A 20,914-nucleotide genomic window follows, 5' to 3' on the forward strand; every position below is an offset into this window, starting at 1 on the left:
GATGTACTCTGCATATAAGTTAAATAAGCAAGGTGACAATATACAACCTTGACGTACACCTTTTCCTATTTGGAACCAGTCTGTTGTTCCATGTCCAGTTCTAACAGTTGCTTCCTGACCTGCATACAGGTTTCTCAAGAGGCAGGTCAGGTGGTCTGGGATTCCCATCTCTTTCAGAATGTTCCACAGTTTATTGTGATCGACACAGTCAAAGGCTTTGGCATAGTCAATAAAGCAGAAATAGATGTTTTTCTGAAACTCTCTTGCTTTCTCCATGATCCAGCGGATGTTGGCAATTTGATCTCTGGTGCCTCTGCCTTTTCTAAAACCTGCTTGAACATCTGGGAGTTCACGGTTTATATACTGCTGAAGCCTGGCTTGGAGAATTTTGAGCATGACTTTACTAGCGTGTGAGATGAGTGCAATTGTGCGGTAGTTTGAGCATTCTTTGGCATTGCCTTTCTTTGGGATTGGAATGAAGACTGACCTCTTCCAGTCCTGTGGCCACTGCTGAGTTTTCCAAATCTGCTGGCATATTGAGTGCAGCACTTTCACAGCATCATCTTTCAAGACTTGAAATAGCTCAACTGGAATTCCATCACCTCCACTAGCTTTGTTCGTAGTGATGCTTTCTAAGGCCCACTTGACTTCACATTCCAAGATGTCTGGCTCTAGGTCCGTGATCACGTTATCGTGACTATCTTGGTCGTGAAGATCTTTTCTGTACAGTTCTTCTGTGTATTCCTGCCACCTCTTTTTAATATCTTCTGCTTCTGTTAGGTCCATACCATTTCTGTCCTTTATCGAGCCCATCTTTGCATGAAATGTTCCCTTGGAATCTCTAATTTTCTTGAAGAGCTCTCTTGTTTTTCCTATTCTGTTGTTTTCCTCTATTTCTTTGCATTGATCACTGAGGAAGACTTTCTTATCTCTCCTTGCTATTCTTTGGAACTCTGCATTTATTTGTGTAGTATTTACTCTTTTCTAATATGCTCTATCGGAGAAGGAAATGGCAACCCACTCCAATAGTCTTGCCTGGAAAATCTCATGGACGGACTGCAGTCCATGGGGTCGCTAAGAGTTGGACACGACTGAGTGACTTCACTTTCACTTTTCACTTTCATGCATTGGAGAAGGAAATGGCAACCCACTCCAGTGTTCTTGCCTGGAGAATCCCAGGGACGGGGGAACCTGGTGGGCTGCCGTCTATGGGGTCGCACAGAGTCGGACACGACTGAAGTGACTTAGCAGCAGCAGCAGCAGCAACATGCTCTACAATTTGCTCACTTTATTTACTGTTTGCCTCCATGGGGAAAGTAGTCCTTTGTTCTGTTCATTGATGTATTCCATGAGCCTAGAACAGGATCTGCCTCAATAAAGTACTGTATAAAAAGAAAAACAGAAACCATCAGAGAGATGGAAGGATCATCAGTGTCAGCACAGCCGAGGGGACCAACAAGATAGGAGCTGAAGACTCTCCACTGAGTGGTGATCTGGGTGAGGGGGTGGAGGTGCTTCTCTTTTGCCAGGGTACCCATTGAAGGGGTCTGAACTATGTGCCTCTCGGGAAAGTGGTGGGCTGAGAAAGACTTAATTTCTATTTCTGAAAGGGCAGAAGTTCAGTCCTCTTGCACCTTAGGGGGCCTGTCACCAGCCAACTGGAACGGCCTGTCTTCAGCAATGTGCTCTGAAGCTGCCTCTGCAAAGCCAACCCCATCCTGCAAACACAGATCTCAACAAAGAGTACCCGACTGCAGGGGCAGATAGCCTTGTATCTGCTTGTAACACTCTGGAACAGTACACTGTACAAATTAATGAGTGAAAATGCCAATTTTTAAATTATTTAAACAGCTACCTAAGAGGTTTATTTGTTAGACTCATTAGTCCTTTTAATCAGAAGTCAGTCTTTCTCTTTCCTGTCACAGTAGCTTTTGATGAGAGAACATTAAAATCATTTGCAGTTCTAAGACCACTGGGACTTACTCTATGCTAATCTTTAAGAAAGCTGTTGGCTTGAATTTAGTTGTTTTATTTTATTTATAAAACATGTATTTACTTTGAATGCATATTATTACATGTAAGTTTATTCTCTGTTTACATCTTCCTTATGAAAAGCTGATTGTTACTTTGCTAATTAACTTTTCTCATGATTTTAGGTTTTATCAGTAAATTTTTGCTGATTTGATTAAATAGCATGCTTGTTACTGGTTATAATTATGATAGAATTATTTTTATTATTTGGGATAAGCCATGGTATGTCATTCTGATAAAGGCCTGAAAGAAGGTCAAGGCTCTCCTCTGGGAGTGCCTTGTGGAGATAGTATTGTCTACTGGTTGGAAGCTCATTCTCATACTTTGTTTCCTTTGAACCAGGACATGGTTGTGATGACTCAGCAGAGAGGAGCTTGGAGTGGGTATCTGGGGGATTGTGTCCCTGAGTGACCTGAGGTGTGGATGACAGCATGCTGATTCTGGGGGCTGGGGTAATAACTCAGTACTTTGCTTTCTTACAGTTGTTTCCTCTCTTTGCTCCTGGTGGCTGCTGTGGTTTGGAAGATCAAACAAAGTTGTTGGGCTTCCAGACGTAGAGAGGTAAGCCTCAGTGAATAAAGATTAATCCCCACAGGAGCTTTTTCCTTCATATTTCCTTTAAGCATGTCAATTTTAGCTGTGTAGTGATAGTAATACATGGTCAGTAGACTTCAATTAGTGCTATAGAAGCTATGTTAATTCTGCACCACATGGTTTTAACTTTCTAAAAAGAAGGTTTTAGGATTGTATTGACTCAGTTTCACCCTTTCTCCCAGACCCTGATTCCTTAACTCAGGCTGGAGATCTGAAGGCTTAGTAAAGCACAGCTTTTACAGGAGCCTTTCATGAGAATGAGAATAAAATCAACCATTTAAGCATCTCAAAAATTTATCATTATTCAAGGAAAGATAAATGTGTGTCTGATTATTTGCCTGAGTTTTATTTTTTAGTGTTGATTTATTTCCAGAGCTCCATTCCAAAAGTAATATTAATAAGTCAAACAAATATTTATAATTGGCAAGTCAAATAAATAAACGTGATTAAAAATTATAACACAAAAACTGTTTATTGAAGCTTTCACATGTGTTATTACTCTGCCTTTTAGTCATCATGTCTTGCATTGTTGCTAAATAGAAGTGCACTATTATCTGGATTTTGTGCTCTTTGATCTTCTATATCTACTCATGCTTTTTTCTATATAAAAATTGATCTATAGAAAGATTTAGAGAACAGAAATATCTAGATTCAAAATACCCAAGCACTCAACACTGTTCATGACATGAACAGTGGGGCCATGACACCTTTTCTGACCCATGTAAAGGTGATTTTTTTTCATAGAGGTAATGTTGCATCCTCTTTATGATCATTTTAAAAATTCAGTGGATAGCATATTCAGAGGTTTTTTTAATAGCTCTATTACTAAGACATTTTAAAATCTCAACGAATTATGCAACATTCTGAAAAAAATAAGTTATCCAAATGTATAATAAAGAAGTAAGAAACCACATAAACTAGTACCAGGGAAGGAATCAAAAAATTATTTTGAGAGAGTCGAATTATTACTCTCTCCACAAAGGATATTAGACCCAGGCAGTTTTAATTTGAGGTGAGTTTATGGAGATAATAATAGTCTATTCCTTGGGTGTTTATGAGATTTAATTATTTCCAAAAAAATAAATGTTTCCAGAGTAAAGGAAAAGATGGGAAACTTAAAAGAATCCTGATTCATTTTATGCACAGAAACCTTGAAACCACAACTTGAGAAAAGTAGCACCAAAAAGTAAAGACCAGTTGCATAATAACTATAATGTGCAACTGTCTAGTTTACTGTGTAGTAAAGGGATCATTTCATACCAGAGAACCAACTAGGATATGTTATATCCGTGGGTGTTAAAAAAAAACACTCAACTTTCAGTAGTGGCCAATAATCATTTGTTAATATCAGCACTCATCCTAGTTTAAAAACAAAACTCTTAGTAAACTCAAAAATAATACCTCCTCAACACTTTGAGAAATAACCAGATAACCAACATCACTCATGATGAAAAAATACTCAAGGTTGTACCCAATAAAATCCAGATAAGTTAGTCATATTAAGAACTGACAGGAAAAAAAGAAAAAACTGACATTTGAGCATTTCTAAGTTGTAGGCACTGTTCTAAGAGGTTTTATATTAAGTAACCCTTACAGCAACCTATGAAATAGTTACTGGTACTACTCCTGTTTCACAAATGAAGGACCCAATGCTCAGAGAGGCAAAATAAATTACCCATCATCACACAGTTACTTCAGTTCAGTTCAGTCACTCAGTCGTGTCCGACTCTCCACGACCCCATGAATCACAGCACACCAGGCCTCCCTGTTCACCAACTCCCGGAGTTCACTCAAACTCATGTCCACAGAGTCGGTGATGCCATCCAGCCATCTCATTCTCTGTCGTCCCCTTCTCCTCCCGCCCCCAACCTTTCCCAGCATCAGAGTCTTTTCTAGTGAGTCAACTCGTCGCATGAGGTGGCCAAAGTATTGCAGTTTCAGCTTTAGCATCAGTCCTTCCAATGAACACCCAGGATCGATCTCCTTTAGAATGGACTGGTTGGATCTCCTTGCGGTACGAGGGCCTCTCAAGAGTCTTCTCCAACACCACAGTTCCAAAGCATCAATTCTTTGGCGCTCAGCTTTCTTCACAGTCCAACTCTCATATCCATACATGACCACGGGAAAAACCATAGCCTTGACTAGACGGACCTTTGTTGGCAAAGGAATGTCTCTGCTTTTTAATATATTATCAAGGTTGGTCATAACTTTCCTTCCAAGGAGTAAGCGTCTTTTAATTTCATGGCTGCAGTCAGCATCTGCAGTGATTTTGGAGCCCAAAAAAATAAAGTCTGACACTGTTTCCACTGTTTTTCCATCTATTTCCCATGAAGTGATGGGACCACATGCCATGATCTTTGTTTTCTGAATGTTGAGCTTCAAGCCAACCTTTCCACTCTCCTCTTTCACTTTCATCAAGAGGCTTTTGAGTTCCTTTTCACTTTCTGCCATAAGGGTAGTGTCATCTGCATATATGAGGTTATTGATATTTCTCCCAGCAATCTTGATTCCAGCTTGTGCTTCTTCCAGCCCAGCATTCCTCATGATGTACTCTGCATATAAGTTAAATAAACAAGGTGACAATATACAGCCCTGATGCACTCCTTTTCCTATTTGGAACCAGTCTGTTGTTTAAAGACACCAAACTATGTTTTAAACTTAAGACTTCTGTCTTCAAAGGCCATGTTTCTTCTAACCATCTTGTAGTCCCAGTAGTCACTTAGCTTTGTTCTGGATGTTCTAGACTCTGCACTAAAGAGAAGGAAAAATAAGAAGCTTTGTCCCTTTTGGAAAGGGAACAAAATTATTGTTTTCAGATAAGATTATTGAAACATCATAGAAACATGTATAAACATAAAGTTTGTAAAAATAATTGCATAATGTAGAAGACAAGCAATCAACTGGAAAATAATCGCAACATACATGAAAGAAAATGAGGTGTATACTTATAGAAAACAGGTTTCCAAAAAAAAATATGCTAATTACGCAGTTGATCAACCAATAAACTAAACTTTTACCTTTGTGATTTAAAATTTTTCTGTTCCTGTGAACCTGTCCATTCAGAATATATTTCATCTTTTCTAAAATATCATTCATGATTTATCCCTCTTAGAACTGTAGAGGAATGATTTGATATTATTTATAGCAACAAAAATAATAGCATCTAATACTGCTTAAGTCTTTGCTACATACCAGGCCCTGTTTTAAAGAGCCTTTACTCACTATCTCCTGCACTTGTCATAAAGGAACTAGACTGGGAACTAGAAGCAGGGTAGGCACTCTGTCTCACTGTGACTCCACACTTCGCACAGAATCTAGAGGAGGATTTTTGTTATATATATTTGTTGAGTAAATGGACTAATAGCTTTGTGTGATGTCGGCATATGATTATTGATATTTAACAAAATGTTTAATGTTAAAAATGCCCTTCTAAAACAGAATATTCTGTTTCTAGAACAGAAATGCCATTCTAAAACATATCCATGATCTATCCAGCCCAAGATTCTGTCTCTAAAATAGTTTCAAGGAAGTAGTTAAGTAAGGCCTCATTGTCTTCCACAGCATGTGCTTCAGTGACATGCCCAAATCTCTGATATCCCTAATGATATATAATTGACTACACACCATAAGCTAGGCACTGGGCTAGTTAAAGCATCTCATTTAATCCTACTGCTACTTTTATGGGATTAAAACCCCATTTCAGAGAGGAGGGAACTGAGGCCCAGAAACTTTAAATAACTTTTTAACATCACACAGCTGGAAAGAGTTGGAGCAGGTATTCATATCCAAGCCTACCTGAATCCAGAGCCCTTATTTGTCCCTCTGCTCTCCAAAACGTCATGTTTTGTATGTGTTTAGTTTATACCACCTCTCTGAATAAAGCGCTCTTTCAGTTGCTAAATACTGTGTAACAAAGGATAGTTTTTGTTTCTGTGTAAGTATTTGGTCCAAGTTTCAGCGGGAAAAAAGAAAGCCTGGCTTTAATCTAGTAATAAAAATATGAGGAAATAGGATAATTTATGTACTTAACAAGCAGGTGTCATAGCATTATATCCATCAGTACATTAATATATATCTCTAACAGATAAGGAATTTTTCTTTACTATAACAACAATATTGTCATCATAGTCAACAAAATTAAAAAGGTAATACTTGGTCCATGTCCAGTTTCCCCAGCTTTCAGAATTGATTTGTTTGAATCAGGGAAGATGAGCTGTTTTTAATATGTAGTATTCTCTAATAAATCCCCTCAGTACTCTTTGCATTAATGGTTGCTGTATTACTCATCAGCAACTTCTTCGAGAGATGCAGCAGATGGCCAGTCGTCCCTTTGCCTCTGTAAATGTTGCCTTGGAAACAGATGAAGAGCCTCCTGATCTTATTGGGGGGAGTATAAAGGTAAGATTGTATTTCAAAAGTCCCTGTAACTTATCAAACCTCATGCTTCTCAGTCTGAGGAACCAGAGAGGGCAAGAGCCTCATTCTGTTACCTCTTTCTTTGTCCTCTCTGTTTCTTCTTAGCAATAAGTCAGCACACTGAAACTTTCAGGTATTCTTTTGCTTTTATTTTCCAGTATTTGTTTCATATTGTTAAGCAGTCTTATATTCATGGAATTTTAAAATTTAAATAATTTGTATGGTATTAAGTTTTATGTGGCATAATAACTTGAAAACTTGAAAATGAACCATTGTCCTTTATAAGTATTTAGGGGATTTTTTTAAAGGGGGAAAAGTCATAATTGACTATGAATTCTGTGGAAAATAAAGAATTCTAACACCTCTACCTTTGTGAAGAAAATAATAAGTCTCTCTTTTAACAAAATGATGAAATAGTTCAGATACCTTTAGGAAACAAGTATATGTCTATGGCGATATATATACACAGACACATATACACAGACACATATATTTATGTATATGTGTGTATGTGTGCATGTATGTCCTAACATACTTACTGAAGCATTACTGACCTCACAGGAAGTATGTGAGATTTCCAGGGATTGTTTTCCTTTTCCTCCTCCAGAAAGAAATAAACTATGAACCCAAACCACAACCACGCATGGTCTAAAGTGGTTCTAGATTGGTAAGATACCATGTCTCTCAGCTGAAGTAGATGTGGATCCCGACTGAGGAAAAACAGACCCAATTCAGCTATGTAGGAGTCCCACAGATCAAGACCACAGAATCAGTGGTCACCAAGGACGAAAGAGAAAAGCTATGAGTAAGAATCAGCAGAAACAACAGAATTGACATCTAATGAATATGATATAGCTCTGTATGAAATGTTTAAAGAACCGAAAGATGGAATCATAAAGATCAGAAAGCCATAAGAGTCAAGAATGGCCAAGTAGACCTGAAAAAGAACCAAATGGAACTGTTAGAGAAATGGAAACTACAGTAGTTGAAATTTTTTAAAGACTCAGATTACATGTTAAACAGCACATCAGAGACAAGTGAGGAAAGAGCGTTTGAACTGGAAGATGACTCTGAAGAAATTACACAGAATGTAGAACAAGGAGACGAGAAGATGGAAAAATATGACAGATAATAAGAATAGGGAGCCTGGCGTGCTGTGATTCATGGGCTCGCGGAGAGTCGGACACGACTGAGCGACTGAACTGAACTGAACTGAACATATGTATTATTACAGTCCTAGAACAAATGAATGGAGGAGAGGCAGCTTTCAAAGAGCTGAGAATTTTCCAGAACTGATGGGAGACATAATTATTCAGACTCTAACAAAATGTAAGCAAGAGTAAGGAAAGAAAGCAGAGGAAAGGTAGAAGAGAAAGAAAACTACAGTTGGATTTATCATAGTGAAACTGTGGAACTCCAAAGACAAAGAGAACATCTTAAAATTAGCCAGGACAGAGAAAGATCAGTACAATGTGGAGAAGCTGGAACCCTCGTGTACTGTTAGTGGGAATAAAAATGATGCAGCTACTGTGAGAAACAGTATTTCTCTTCCTCAGTAAAGCAAAAATAGAATTATGTACGATCTAGCAATACCATTTCTCAGTATATACCCTAAAGAATTGAAAGCAGGGTCTTGACGATGTATTTATACACCATGTGCTTAGCAGCTTTATTCATAGTAGCTAAAAGTTGGAACCAACCCAGGTGTTCATTGACATATGAATGGATAAACAGAATATGGTATATGCATACAATGGAGGTTCACTCATCCTTAAAAAGGAAAGAAACTCTGACCCATGCTACATATATGAGCATAGGTGAACCTTAAAGACATTATGCTAAATGAAAGAAGCCAGTCACAAAAAGACAAACTCTGTATGATTTCACTTATGTGAGTTACCTTGAGTAGTCAGATTCCTAGAAAATAGAATGATGGTTGCCAAGGTCTGGGGAGAGGAAGGAAGGGGGAGTTGCAATTTGATGGATATAAAATTTTAGTTTTCCAAGATGGAGTTTGGGAAATAGATGGTGGTGATGGTTGCACCATATAACACTACTAAAACGTATACCTAAATAATGGTTTAAGATAGGGACTTTCCTGGTGGCCCAGTGGCTAAGACTCCATGTTCCCAATACAGTGGGCCTGGGTTCCATCCCTTGTCAGGGAACTCTAGTAGTCCCTCATGCTTCAACTAAGAATGTGCTTGGTGCAGCTAAGAGTTCAATTGGCACAACTAAAAGATCCCGCTTGTTGCAACAAAGACCAGAGATCTTGCTTGCTACAACTAAGACATGATGCAGCCAAAGAAAGTGCTTTAAAAAAAAAAGGTTAAAATAATGCTTTTTATGTTATGTGTGTTTTAAGTTCAGTTCAGTTGCTCAGTCATGTCTGAATCTTTGTGACCCCATGGACTGCAGAACACCAGGCTTCCCTGTCCATCACCAACTCCTGGAACTTGCCCAAACTCATGTCCATCGAGTCGGTGGTGCCATCCAACCATTTCATCCTCTTTTGAAACTTTCTCCTCCTGCCTTCAATCTTTCCCAGCATCAGGGTCTTTTCCAATGAGTCAGTTCTTCACATCAGGTGGCCAAATTATTGGAGCTTCAACTTCAGCATCAGTCCTTCAAATGAATATTCAGGACCGATTTCCTTTAGGATTGACTGGTTTGATCTCCTTGCAGTCCAAACATCTAGAAAATCATCTATTTCTGTTTTATTGACTATACCAAAGCCTTTGACTGTATGGATCACATCAAACTGTTGAAAATACTTAAAGAGATGGGAACACCAGACCACCTGACCTGCCTCCTAAGAAATCTGTGTGCAGGTCAAGAAGCAACAGAACTGGACATGGAACAACGGACTGGTTCCAAACCAGGAAAGGAGTACATCAAGGCTCTATATTGTCACCCTTCTTATTTAACCTATATGCAGAGTACATCATGCAAAATGCCGGGCTGGATGAAGCACAAGCTGGTATCAAGATTGCTAGGAGAAATATCAATAACCTCAGATATGCAGATGACACCTAATGGCAGAAAGTGAAGAACTAAAGAGCCTTTTGATGAAGGTGAAAGAGGAGAGTGAGAAACTTGGCTTAAAACTCAACATTCAGAAAACTAAGATCATGGCATTCTGGTCCCATCACTTAATGGCAAATAGATGGGGAAATGATGGAAACAGTGAGAGGCGTGATTATTTTGGGGCTCCAAAATCACTGCAGATGGTGACTGCAGCCATGAAATTAAAAGACACTTGCTCCTTGGAAGAAAAGCTGTGACCCACCTAGACAGCATGTTAAAAAGCAGAGACAGTACGTTGCCGACAAAGGCCCATCTAGTCAAAGCTATGGTTTTTCCAGTAGTCGTGTACGGATGTGAGAGTTGGACTATAAAGAAAGCTGAGCGCTGAAGAATTGATGCTTTTGAACTGTGGTGTTGGAGAAGACTCTTGAGAGTTCCTTGGACTGCAAGAAGATCCAGCCTGTCAATCCTAAAGGAAATCAGTTGTGAATATTCATTGGAAAGACTGATGGTAAAGCTGAAGCTCCAATACTTTGACCACGAGATGCAAAGAACTGACTCATTTGAAAAGACCCTGATGCTGGGAAGGGTTGAAGGCAGGAGAAGAAGGGGATGACAGAGGATGGCTTGGTTGGATGACATCACCGATTCAATGGACATGAGTTTGAGTAAGCTCCGGCAGTTGGTGATAGACAGGGAAACCTGGTGTTCTGCAGTCTATGGGGTCGCAAAGAGTTGGACACAGCTGAGCAACTGAACTCTGCATATAAGTTAAATAAGCAGGGTGACAATATAGAGCCTTGACATACTCCTTTGCCGATTTGGAACCAGCCTGTTGTTCCATGTTCAGTTCTAACTGTTGCTTCTTGACCTGTATACAGATTTCTCAGGAGGCAGGTAAGGTGGTCTGTTATTCCCATCTCTTTAGGAATTTTCCACAGTTTGTTGTGATCCACACAGTCAAAGGCTTTGGCATATTCAGTAAAACAGAAGTAGATGTTTTTCTGGAGCTCTGTTGCTTTTCTGATGATCCAAAAGATGTTGGCAATTTGCTCTCTGGTTCCTCTGCCCTTTCTAAATCCAGCTTGAACATCTGGAATTTCACAGTTCACGTACTGTTGAAGCCTGGCTTAAAGAATGTTGAGCATTACTTTGCTAGCATGTGAGATGAATGCAATCTCACTCATCTTATGCCTCGGAGGCCAGACAGAATGAAAACCACAATCACAGAAAACTAATCTAACTGATCACATGGACCACAACCTTGTCTAACTCAATGAAACTATGAGCCATGCCATGTACAGACCCCCAAGACAGACAGGTCATGGTGGAGAGTTCTGACAAAATGTGGTCCACTGGAGAAGGGAATGGCAAACCACTTCAGGATTCTTGCCTTGAGAACCCCATGAACAGTATGAAAAGGCAAAAAGGTATGACACTGAAAGATGAACTCCCAAGTTGATAGGTACCCAATATGCTACTGGAGAAGAGTGGAGAAATAACTCCAGAAAGAATGAAGTGACGGAGCCAAAGAGAGACACCCTCTTCCAACAACATGAGAAGAGTCTACATATGGACATCATCTGATAGTCAATACTGAAATTAGATTGATTATATTCTTTGCAGCCGAAGATGGAGAAGCTCTATTCAGTCAGCAAAACAAGATCGGGAGCCGACTGTGGCTCAGATCATGAACTCCTTGTTGCAAAATTCAGACTTAAATTGAAGAAAGTAGGGAAAACCACTAGACCATCCAGGCACGATCTAAATCAAATCCCTTATGACTGTACAGTGGAAGTCACAAATAGATTCAAGGAATTAGATCTGATAGACAGAGTGCCTGAAGAACTATGGATGGAGGTTTGTGACTATTACAGGAGGCAGTGATCAAGACCATCCCCAAGAAAAAGAAATGCAAAAAGGCAAAATGGTTGTCTGAGGAGGCCTTAAAAATAGCTGAGAAAAGAAGAAAAGCTAAAGGCAAAGGAGAAAAAGAAAGATACACCCATCTGAATGCAGAGTTCCAAAGAATAACAAGGAGAGACAAGAAAGCCTTCCTCAGTTATCAGTGCAAAATAGAGGAAAGCAATAGAATGGGAAAGACTAGACATCTCGTCAAGAAAATTAGAGGTACCAAGGAAGATGGGCACAATAAAGGACAGAAATGGTATGCACATAACAGACGCAGAAGATATTAAGAAGAGGTGGCAAGAATACACAGAAGAACCATACAAAAAAGATCGTCACAACTCAGATAATCACGATGGTGTGATCACTCACCTAGAGCCAGACATCCTGGAATGCGAAGTCAAGTGGGCCTTAGGAAGCATCACTACGAACAAAGCTGGTGGAGGTGATGGAATTCCAGTTGAGCTATTTCAAATTCTAAAAGATGATGCTGTGAAAGTGCTGCACTCAATATGCCAGCAAATTTGGAAAACTCAGCAGTGGCCACAGGACTGGAAAAGGTCAATTTTCATTCTAATCCCAAAGAAAGGCAGTGCCAAAGAATGTTCAAACTACCACACAATTACACTTATCTCACATGCTAGCAAAGTAATGTGTATTTTACCACATGAAAAAATAACTAGGGGGGGAAAGTTTACTACAAAGGAATGACAGAGTGACAGCTGACTTCTCAGATGCTACAAGTATTGAAAGAGAAGAACTGCCAGCCTCAAATAGTGTACCCAGTACCTACCTTTCAAGAACAAGGACAAAATAAAGATGTCTTCAGACTGCAGGAAAAACTGAGTACTTGCCACCAACAAACCTGTATGAAAGAAATACATAAAGGATGTGCTAGAAAGGAGGAAAATTACCCCAGGAGGGTGGGAAAAGAATTAGTAGTGAGTAAATCAGCTGAGAAACCTATGTAAATCTAAGAAAATGTTGTCCTGATAAAATAGTGATAATCTGTGGAATAGAGAAGAATAGACAAGCCTTAGTAACACCTCTTGTCACACTCAGCAGCCTGCAGCACAGCCAGTAAAACGTGGTCTAGAATTTCTTGTCAAGAACCCACACACTCACCTGGCCGTTCATGCTGCTTATTCTTCGTCAGCCCTCTTCATCTTCCAACATCTTTTAATAGTGGGCAGCTGTCATCAGACTCAGTCTTTGGGCCTCTCCTCACATCTTTTACATTTGCACCTTTAGTTATTGCCTTAGTCTGTTCAGGCTGTTAACAACAAAATATCAGAGACTGGGTAGCTTACAAACAATAGAAATTAATTTCTCACAGATCTGGAGCCTGGGAAATCCAAGATCAAGGTACTGGCAGATGAGTGTCTGATGAAGGCTTGCTTTCTGGTTCATAGATGGCACCTTCTAGTTGTAATTTTTTTTCTTTTTTGCCATACCACACAACTTGCACAGAATGTTAGTTGCACGACCAGGGATTGAACCTGGGCCCTCAGCAGTGTAAACACAGAGTCCTAACCACTGAACCATCAGGGAATTCCCTCTAGCTGTAGTTTTATGTGGTAGAAGGCGTGCGGGAGCTCTCAGGGTCTCTTTTCTAAGGGCACTAATCCCATTCATGGGGGCTGTGCCCTCATGACCTGATCATCTCCCAAAGGCCTCACTTCCAAATATTAACATTAGGTGTTAAAATTTAACATGAATTTTGGGAGTACATGAATATTCAGATAATAGCAATCTTTTTATCCATTGTGGATGTAAACACCCTGAGCTCGCCACTCAAACTCTCCTGTGAGTGTCCAACTCATATATCAGGTTGCTGGCTCAGTATTCCCACTTGGATGTCTTAATAAGCATCTGAACAAACTTAACGTGTTCAAAACAGGAGACTGTTCCCCACACCTGCACCTCTGGCATAACTTCCCCAACTCAATATGTTCTAGTTGCTCAGGCCAAAATCATCCTTGACATGTCCTTGCTCTCATCCGCACTGGACAGCCCATGTATCAGCAAGTCTTTTTTACTTTATCTTCAAAACTATGTCCTGACTACTGTGCCACCACTTCCACCACTGTTAGCTATCACCTTCATCTAGGGCACTGTCATCTCCCACCTGGGTCATAAGTGGTTTCACTCCTTCGGCCGTTTTACTCATCTAGTCATTTCCCTGTGCTGCAGTTTCTTCAACCAGTTTGAAGAAACTGATGGCATTATTCTGAAGATGGCCCCTAAGATTCCTATCTCCTATTTATTCAATCAAACACTACTTCAGATTCTGCTGTGAAGAGATTTTGCAGAAGTGAAGTCTGAGGGTGGACTTCCCTGATGGCACAGTGGATAAGAATCCACCTCCCAATGCAGGGAACATGGGTTTGATCCCTGACATGGGAACATTCCACGTGCTGTGGAGCAACTAAGCCCATGAGCCACAATTACTGAAGCCTGCATGCTGTAGGGCCTGAGAGCCACAGCTAAATTGTTTTTTTTTAAAGTCTGAGGGTAGTTGACATTAAAATATAGGGAACACTTTCTCTGACTGGTGGCAGAAGAGGAACCATGAGACGTACTTGAGCACCATCACTGGTTTCATGCTGGAGAGACCTTGTGAAGAGGAATATGAGTGGCCTCCAAAAGAAGAGTTGCCCTTGGCTAACTGCTAGCAAGGAAATGGGGACTTCAGACCTACAGCCTGGAGGAGCTAGATTCTGCCAACAACTTGAATGAGTCTTAAAGCTGGTCCTTCCCCAGGGCCTCCTGGTAGGAGTGGAACCCAGCTGAAAAATTGAGTTCCACCTTCTGAAGATAAGATCTGAGACCCTCAGAACCTTTGTGAGATAGAGTTGAGAATTCTTCCTGAACTGAGATGGGGCTTCCCTGATAGCTCAGCTGGTAAAGAATCCACCTGCAATGCAGGAGACCCCGGTTCAATTCCTGGGTCTTGAAGATCTGCTGGAGAAGGGATAGGCTACCCACTCCAGTATTCTTGGGTTTCCTCAGTGGCTCAGCTGGTAAAGAATCCGCCTGCAGCGGAGACCTGGGTTCAATCCCTGGGTTGGGAAGATCCCCTGGAGAAGGAAATGGCTACCCACTCCAATATTCTGACCTGGAGAATTCCATGGACTGTACAGTTCATGGGGTCACAGTCAGACATGACTGAGTGACTTTCCAGAACTGATAGTAGAAGACATAAATAGGACCTATATCCCTGAGCAGAGAACCCTACAGAGCTCTCACCTGGACTTCTGACCTAAAAGATTGAGATAATAAATAGGTGCTGTTTTAAGCTCCAAAGTTTGTTATTTGTTTGATGTTTCATAACAGTAGAAACTAATGAAGGGGTGTCTTTAAAAATCACATGTAAAGACTATGAAGGTGTTTCTTAGGGAACACCATTTTAGGTGATTCTTTGTTTTCTTCCACCAGACTGTTCCCAAGCCCATTGCCCTGGAGCCGTGTTTTGGCAACAAAGCTGCTGTCCTCTCTGTGTTTGTGAGGCTCCCTCGAGGCCTCGGCGGAATCCCTCCTCCTGGGCAGTCCGGTGAGTAGATGACGGTTATTGACAAATGAGGTTTATGTGTTAGATGCGTGAAGTCTCCTTCTTTTTCATAGGGAACTTGGTTGTAACAGTGATGTTGCATCCAGGCAGACCTAGGAGATATTGGAGGTTCGGTTCCAGAAAACCACAATAAAGCAAGTATCACAAGAAAGGGAGTCACACGAATTTTTTGTTTTCCCACTGTACATATGTTATGTCTGTATTATACTGTAGTCTGTTGAGATGCAATAGCATTATGTCTAAAAAGACACGGTTCATCATTCATTTAATTTAAAAATGCTTTGTTACTAAAAAAATGCTATTATCTGACAATGCAAGGTTGCCATAAACCTTCATTTTTTTAAAAAGCAACAACACAGTATCTGTGAGCACAATAATACGAGGAATACCTGTAGTTCCTGCCTCGTGTCATTGTGAGGACTTGGAGAGATGATCCCGTTGCCCCTTTATTCCTTAACCCCTCTTTCTGAAGTCACCATTCCTTCCTGGAAAATATCTGGATCTCCTCACTTCATCAGCCTCCTTAGCCTGCCAGTGGTATTAATGCTTCCAGCCAAACCTTCCTTTGCCACCAATGCTTCCTCCCCACTGGCTGTGTTATTTCTTTGCTTTCTCTTTCTTTACTGTCCCTTAACTGTAGGCTTTCTCCCTCTGTGCTCCATACACTCTTCCTCAGTCATCTTACTCCCATGGCTTCCAGCTAACTCCTTCAAGCTAGTGGTTCTCAAATTGGTATTTCTAGCATTACTGTAGCACCTGTTTTCACTGTTCTGTTTCCTTCCCAGCCCTTATCATCAATTTAGTTGCAGTGATTGTATAACTCTTATTTTTATTCTTCTTTTTTCATGTAACTAAAACATTTTTATAGCTTTTGCTATATAATATTTTGCCCATCTTTTACACTACTCCATCAAATACATGAATCATAATTTAGATAAACATTATTTTACTGTTAACACAAAGGAAATGTGGAATACAGTTTGGGAAGTATCTTGACTGATCATGGAATACTTTGAAGGGATGCCTCAAATAATAGAAATGTTTTAGACAGCTTTCAGTCACAATGATCCTACAGGCCTCAGGTCTGGGTCTGTGGTGTTCTCATGAGGGAGGCCATTAGACATGACCAGGTCAGGGTTTATTGTCTTCATTTCATAAGTGGGAATGGCTTGATTTGCCCTCATTATGACCAACCTTGATAGTATATTAAAAAGCAGAGACATTACTTTGCCAACAAAGGTCCGTCTAGTCAAGGCTATGGTTTTTCCCGTGGTCATGTATGGATGTGAGAGTTGGACTGTGAAGAAAGCTGATCGCCGAAGAATTGATGCTTTTGAACTGTGGTGTTGGAGAAGACTCTTGAGAGTTCCTCATACTGCAAGGAGATCCAACCAGTTCATTCTAAGGGAGATCAATCCTGGGTGTTCATTGGAAGGACTGATGCATGCGACGAGTTGACTCACTGGAAAAGACTCTGATGCTGGGAAAGGTTGGGGCGGGAGGAGAAGGGGACGACAGAGAATGAGATGGTTGGTTAGCATCACCGACTCTGTGGACATGAGTTTGAGTGAACTCCGGGATTTGGTGATGGACAGGGAGGCCTGGCGTGCTATGATTCATGGGGTCACGGAGAGTCGGACACGACTGAGCGACTGAACTGAACTGAGGGATTTCTGTGAGTTGAGCCCCTAACTTGGCCTTGTCCATGTCAAAGGCAGAAGGGCCTGTTGATGTGATGCTCTGGAGCAGTGTCTTCTGTCAGCACCCAGCTAAGCAGACATTGACTGGTGCTCCCCGAGGGCAAGGTGCTGGGGGTGTAGGGGTGACAGACTTGCAACACTGTGGCCTTCCCTGCTCCAAACTTTGCCTGATGTGTCCCAATCTGATGAAGAATTGCTCACTGATGTGTCCCAATCTGATGAAGACTTGCTCACTACCAGTAGGATGGGGCCATCTCTGCCACCCCCTTCTCTATTTCCCCATTTTATTTATTTATTTTTATTAAAGTATAGTTGTTTTACAAGATTATATTAGCCTTTCAGGTGTGCTCCAGTATTTTTAATAGACTGTACTGTATTTAAAGTTATTAAAAAATAATGGCTAGTCTCCTTTCCAGTCTCTGCACCTTAAGGTTCCTTGTGCCAAATCAAGGCTGTTTTTCTCTTTCAGTGTGAGTTCATATTCCCCAGTATTAAGTGACCTCTACCTTCTGTCTTTCCCAGGTTCATATCTCTAATTCTGTTCTCTTCACCAAGCTTCATACTCAGTTATTAGATTGCCTACATGACCTGTCCACTTGTGCTTCAAGGTCTTATCAGACCTAAATGTCCAGAATGGAGCTTGCGTCTTTGCAACCAGTTTGGTCATTTGATCGCCATCTCAATAAAGGAGTTCATTTACTGAGGAATTTAGCCAGTTGCTCAAGTCAGAAACTAAAGAGTCATCCTAGGCAGTCCTCACCTCTCTATGTATAATTCATGGGCAAGTTCTGCTAGTCCTGCATCTAGAGTCTCGCTCTTCCACTTTGGTTTATTTACTCTACCACATCTCCAACCTACTCTCAGCTGCCATCTCTCCCCTGTAGTCAGCTTCTTCTACCCTTGACCTCTAAAATCACAGCCCCAGCCCCCGTGCCCCCTACTCCCGCATCCAAGCCATTCTTCTGTAGCTAAAACCATTTTTTAAATAAAGAATGGTTGCATTTTCCTGTGCTGTACAGCATAACCTTGTTGCTTATATCTGATACATAGTATTTGTATCTCTTAATCCTATACCCCTGTCTTGCCCCTCCTGCCTTCCCTCTCACCACTGGTAGCCAGCACTTTGTTCTCTGTATCTGTGCGTCTGTTTCATTATATATGTATTTGTTTGTTCTCTTATTTTAGATTCCACATATAAGTAAAAACATGGAGTATTTCTCTTTCTCTCTCTGACTTCACTAGGTGTAATAATCTCTAGGTTTTTTCATATTATTGCAAATGGCAGAATGTCATTCTTTTTTATAATTGAGTAGTAGTCTATTGTGTTTGTGTGTGTGTAGGTGGGTGTGTATACACACACCACATCTTTATATTCATTCATCTATTTATGGATACTTGGGTTGCCTCCATATCTTGGCTGTTATGAATAATGCTATGACAGTTGCTGTGAACATTCAGGTGCATGTATCTTTTCAAATTAATATTTTTGTTTTCTTTGGATGTATACTCAGGAATGGAATTACTGGATCATATGGTAGTTCTACTTTTAGTTTTTTGAGGAAATTCCATACTGTTTTCCACAGTGGCTTCACTGATTTACATTCCCACCAACAATATACAAGGGTTCCTTTTTCTCCAAATCTTCACTGACATTTGTTATTTGTGGTCTTTCTGATGGTAGCCATTCTGACAGATAAGAGATGATACCTCATCATGGTTTTGATTTGCATTCTCCTTACGATTAGTGATGTTGAGCAACTTTTCATGTGCCTGTCGGCCATCTCTATGCTGCTTGTTATCTTCTTTGGAAAATGTCTTTTCAGGTCTTCTATTGTTTTAATTGGGTTGTTTGGTTTTTTGATGCTGAATTTATGAGCTGTTTATATATTTTAGATATTAACCCCTTATTGGTCATATCATTTCCAAATATTTTCTCTCATTCAGTAGGTTGTCTTTTCATTTTCTCAGGGTTTCAAGGAAAGTTAAAAAAAAAAACTTTTAAGTTTAAGTAGGTCACATATTTATGTTTGCTTTTATTTCTTTTGCCTTATTGACAGATCCAAAGAAATAGTGCTGCAATTTATATAAAGAGTGTTCTACCTATGTTCTCATCTGGGGTCTTTATGGTTTCAGGTTTAACACTTTGGTCTTTGTATATGTGGTGTGAGGAGATGTTCTAATCTCATTCTTTTACATGTAGCTGTCTAGTTTTCCCAGAATCACGTATAGAACAGATTTTTCTCCATTGTATATTCTTGCCTCCTTTGTCATAGATTAATTGACCATAAATGCATGAATTTATTCTCTATTCTTTATTCTCTCATGGCTCTCTATTCTGTTCCACTGATCTATATGTCTGTTTTTATGGGGAAACCATGCTGTTTCGATTACTCTAGCTTTTCAGTGTCAGAGAAAGCAATGGCAACCTACTGCAGTACTCTTGCCTGGAAAATCCCATGGATGAAGGAGCCTGGTAGGCTGCAGTCCATGGGGTTGCAAAGAGTGAGACACGACTGAGCGACTTCACTTTCACTTTTCACTTTCATGCATTGGAGAAGGAAATGGCAACCCACTCCAGTGTTCTTGCTTGGAGAATCCCAGGGACGGGGGAGCCTGGTGGGCTGCTGTCTATGGGGTCGCACAGAGTCGAACACAACTGAACTGACTTGGTAACAGTAGCAGCAGCTTTTTAGTGTAGTCTGAAGTCAGGGAGCATGATATCTCAAGCTTCATTCTTCTTTTTTATGAGATTGCATTGGCAGTTCAGGGTCTTTTGTGGTTCCATATAAATTTTAGGATTATTTGTTATAGTTCTGTGAGAAATGTCATGGTTATTTTGATAGGGGCTGCCTTAACTCTGTAGATTGCTTTAGATAGTATGGACATTTTAATAGTATTCTTCTAGTTCGAGAACATGGGATGCCTTTCCATTTCTTTGTATTATTTTCAGATTCCTTTGTAAATGGTTTATAGTTACCAGATTAAAAGTCTTTGGTTAAGTTTATTCTTAGGTATTTTATTCTGTTTGATGTGATTTTAAACAAGATTATTTTCTTGCTTTCTCTTTCTGGTAGTTCCTTATTCGTGTGTAGAAAAGCAATAGATTTCTGTGTATTAATCTTGTGTCCTACAACTTTACTGAATTCATGTATTGATTCTAATAGTTTTTTGGTGGGGACTTTAGGTTTTTCTGTATATAGTGTCTTATCATGTGCAGATAATGACAGTTTTCTTCCCTTCCAATCTGGATATCTTTTCTTTACTTCTGGCTGTGACTAGGATTTACCCCATTTTAAACAGTGCCCTTCTCTGGACTCCCAAAGCTTCTGGCTCTGTCTTTGCTATAACAGTGGTCACTGGTGTGGATTCCTCACTGCATGCCAGGTACTAAACCCGGCACTTAAAAGCTACTCAGCAGGTGAAGTAAGAAACTCCTCTAGCATGGCTCCTGGAGGCCTCAACAGGGCTATGAGCCTGTCTGGCCTTTTCACAAACATAGGAGTCCAACTTCCCCAGGATTGTGCCTTCCCTAGTGAACATCAAGTTAATCAATTACCAATACAGAAGGGAGAATGGACTCACCAGTCCCCAAAGCAAAAGTGGTAATGGAGATGAAAAGCCAGGTACCATTCTGAAACCTTCCATTAGTTCACTCATTGACTTCTCA

The 20,914-nt window shown here is 40.3% G+C and overlaps 1 protein-coding gene across 1 annotated transcript in view; it reads left to right on the forward strand.

Moving 5' to 3' along the window:
- Window positions 1-20,914, forward strand: part of ATRN (attractin) — a 201,269-nt gene that overhangs the window by 175,246 nt on the left and 5,109 nt on the right. Inside the window, exons 26-28 of the mRNA XM_055432398.2 lie at window positions 2,514-2,592; window positions 6,916-7,023; window positions 15,415-15,529. Coding sequence (XP_055288373.2) covers window positions 2,514-2,592; window positions 6,916-7,023; window positions 15,415-15,529 — 302 coding nt within the window. The remainder of the gene's footprint in view (window positions 1-2,513; window positions 2,593-6,915; window positions 7,024-15,414; window positions 15,530-20,914) is intronic.

Source organism: Moschus berezovskii, chromosome 15 (assembly GCF_049115385.1).
Source record: "Moschus berezovskii isolate FMDL1 chromosome 15, NW_MosBer_1.0, whole genome shotgun sequence".
Taxonomy (NCBI): Eukaryota; Metazoa; Chordata; class Mammalia; order Artiodactyla; family Moschidae; genus Moschus; species Moschus berezovskii.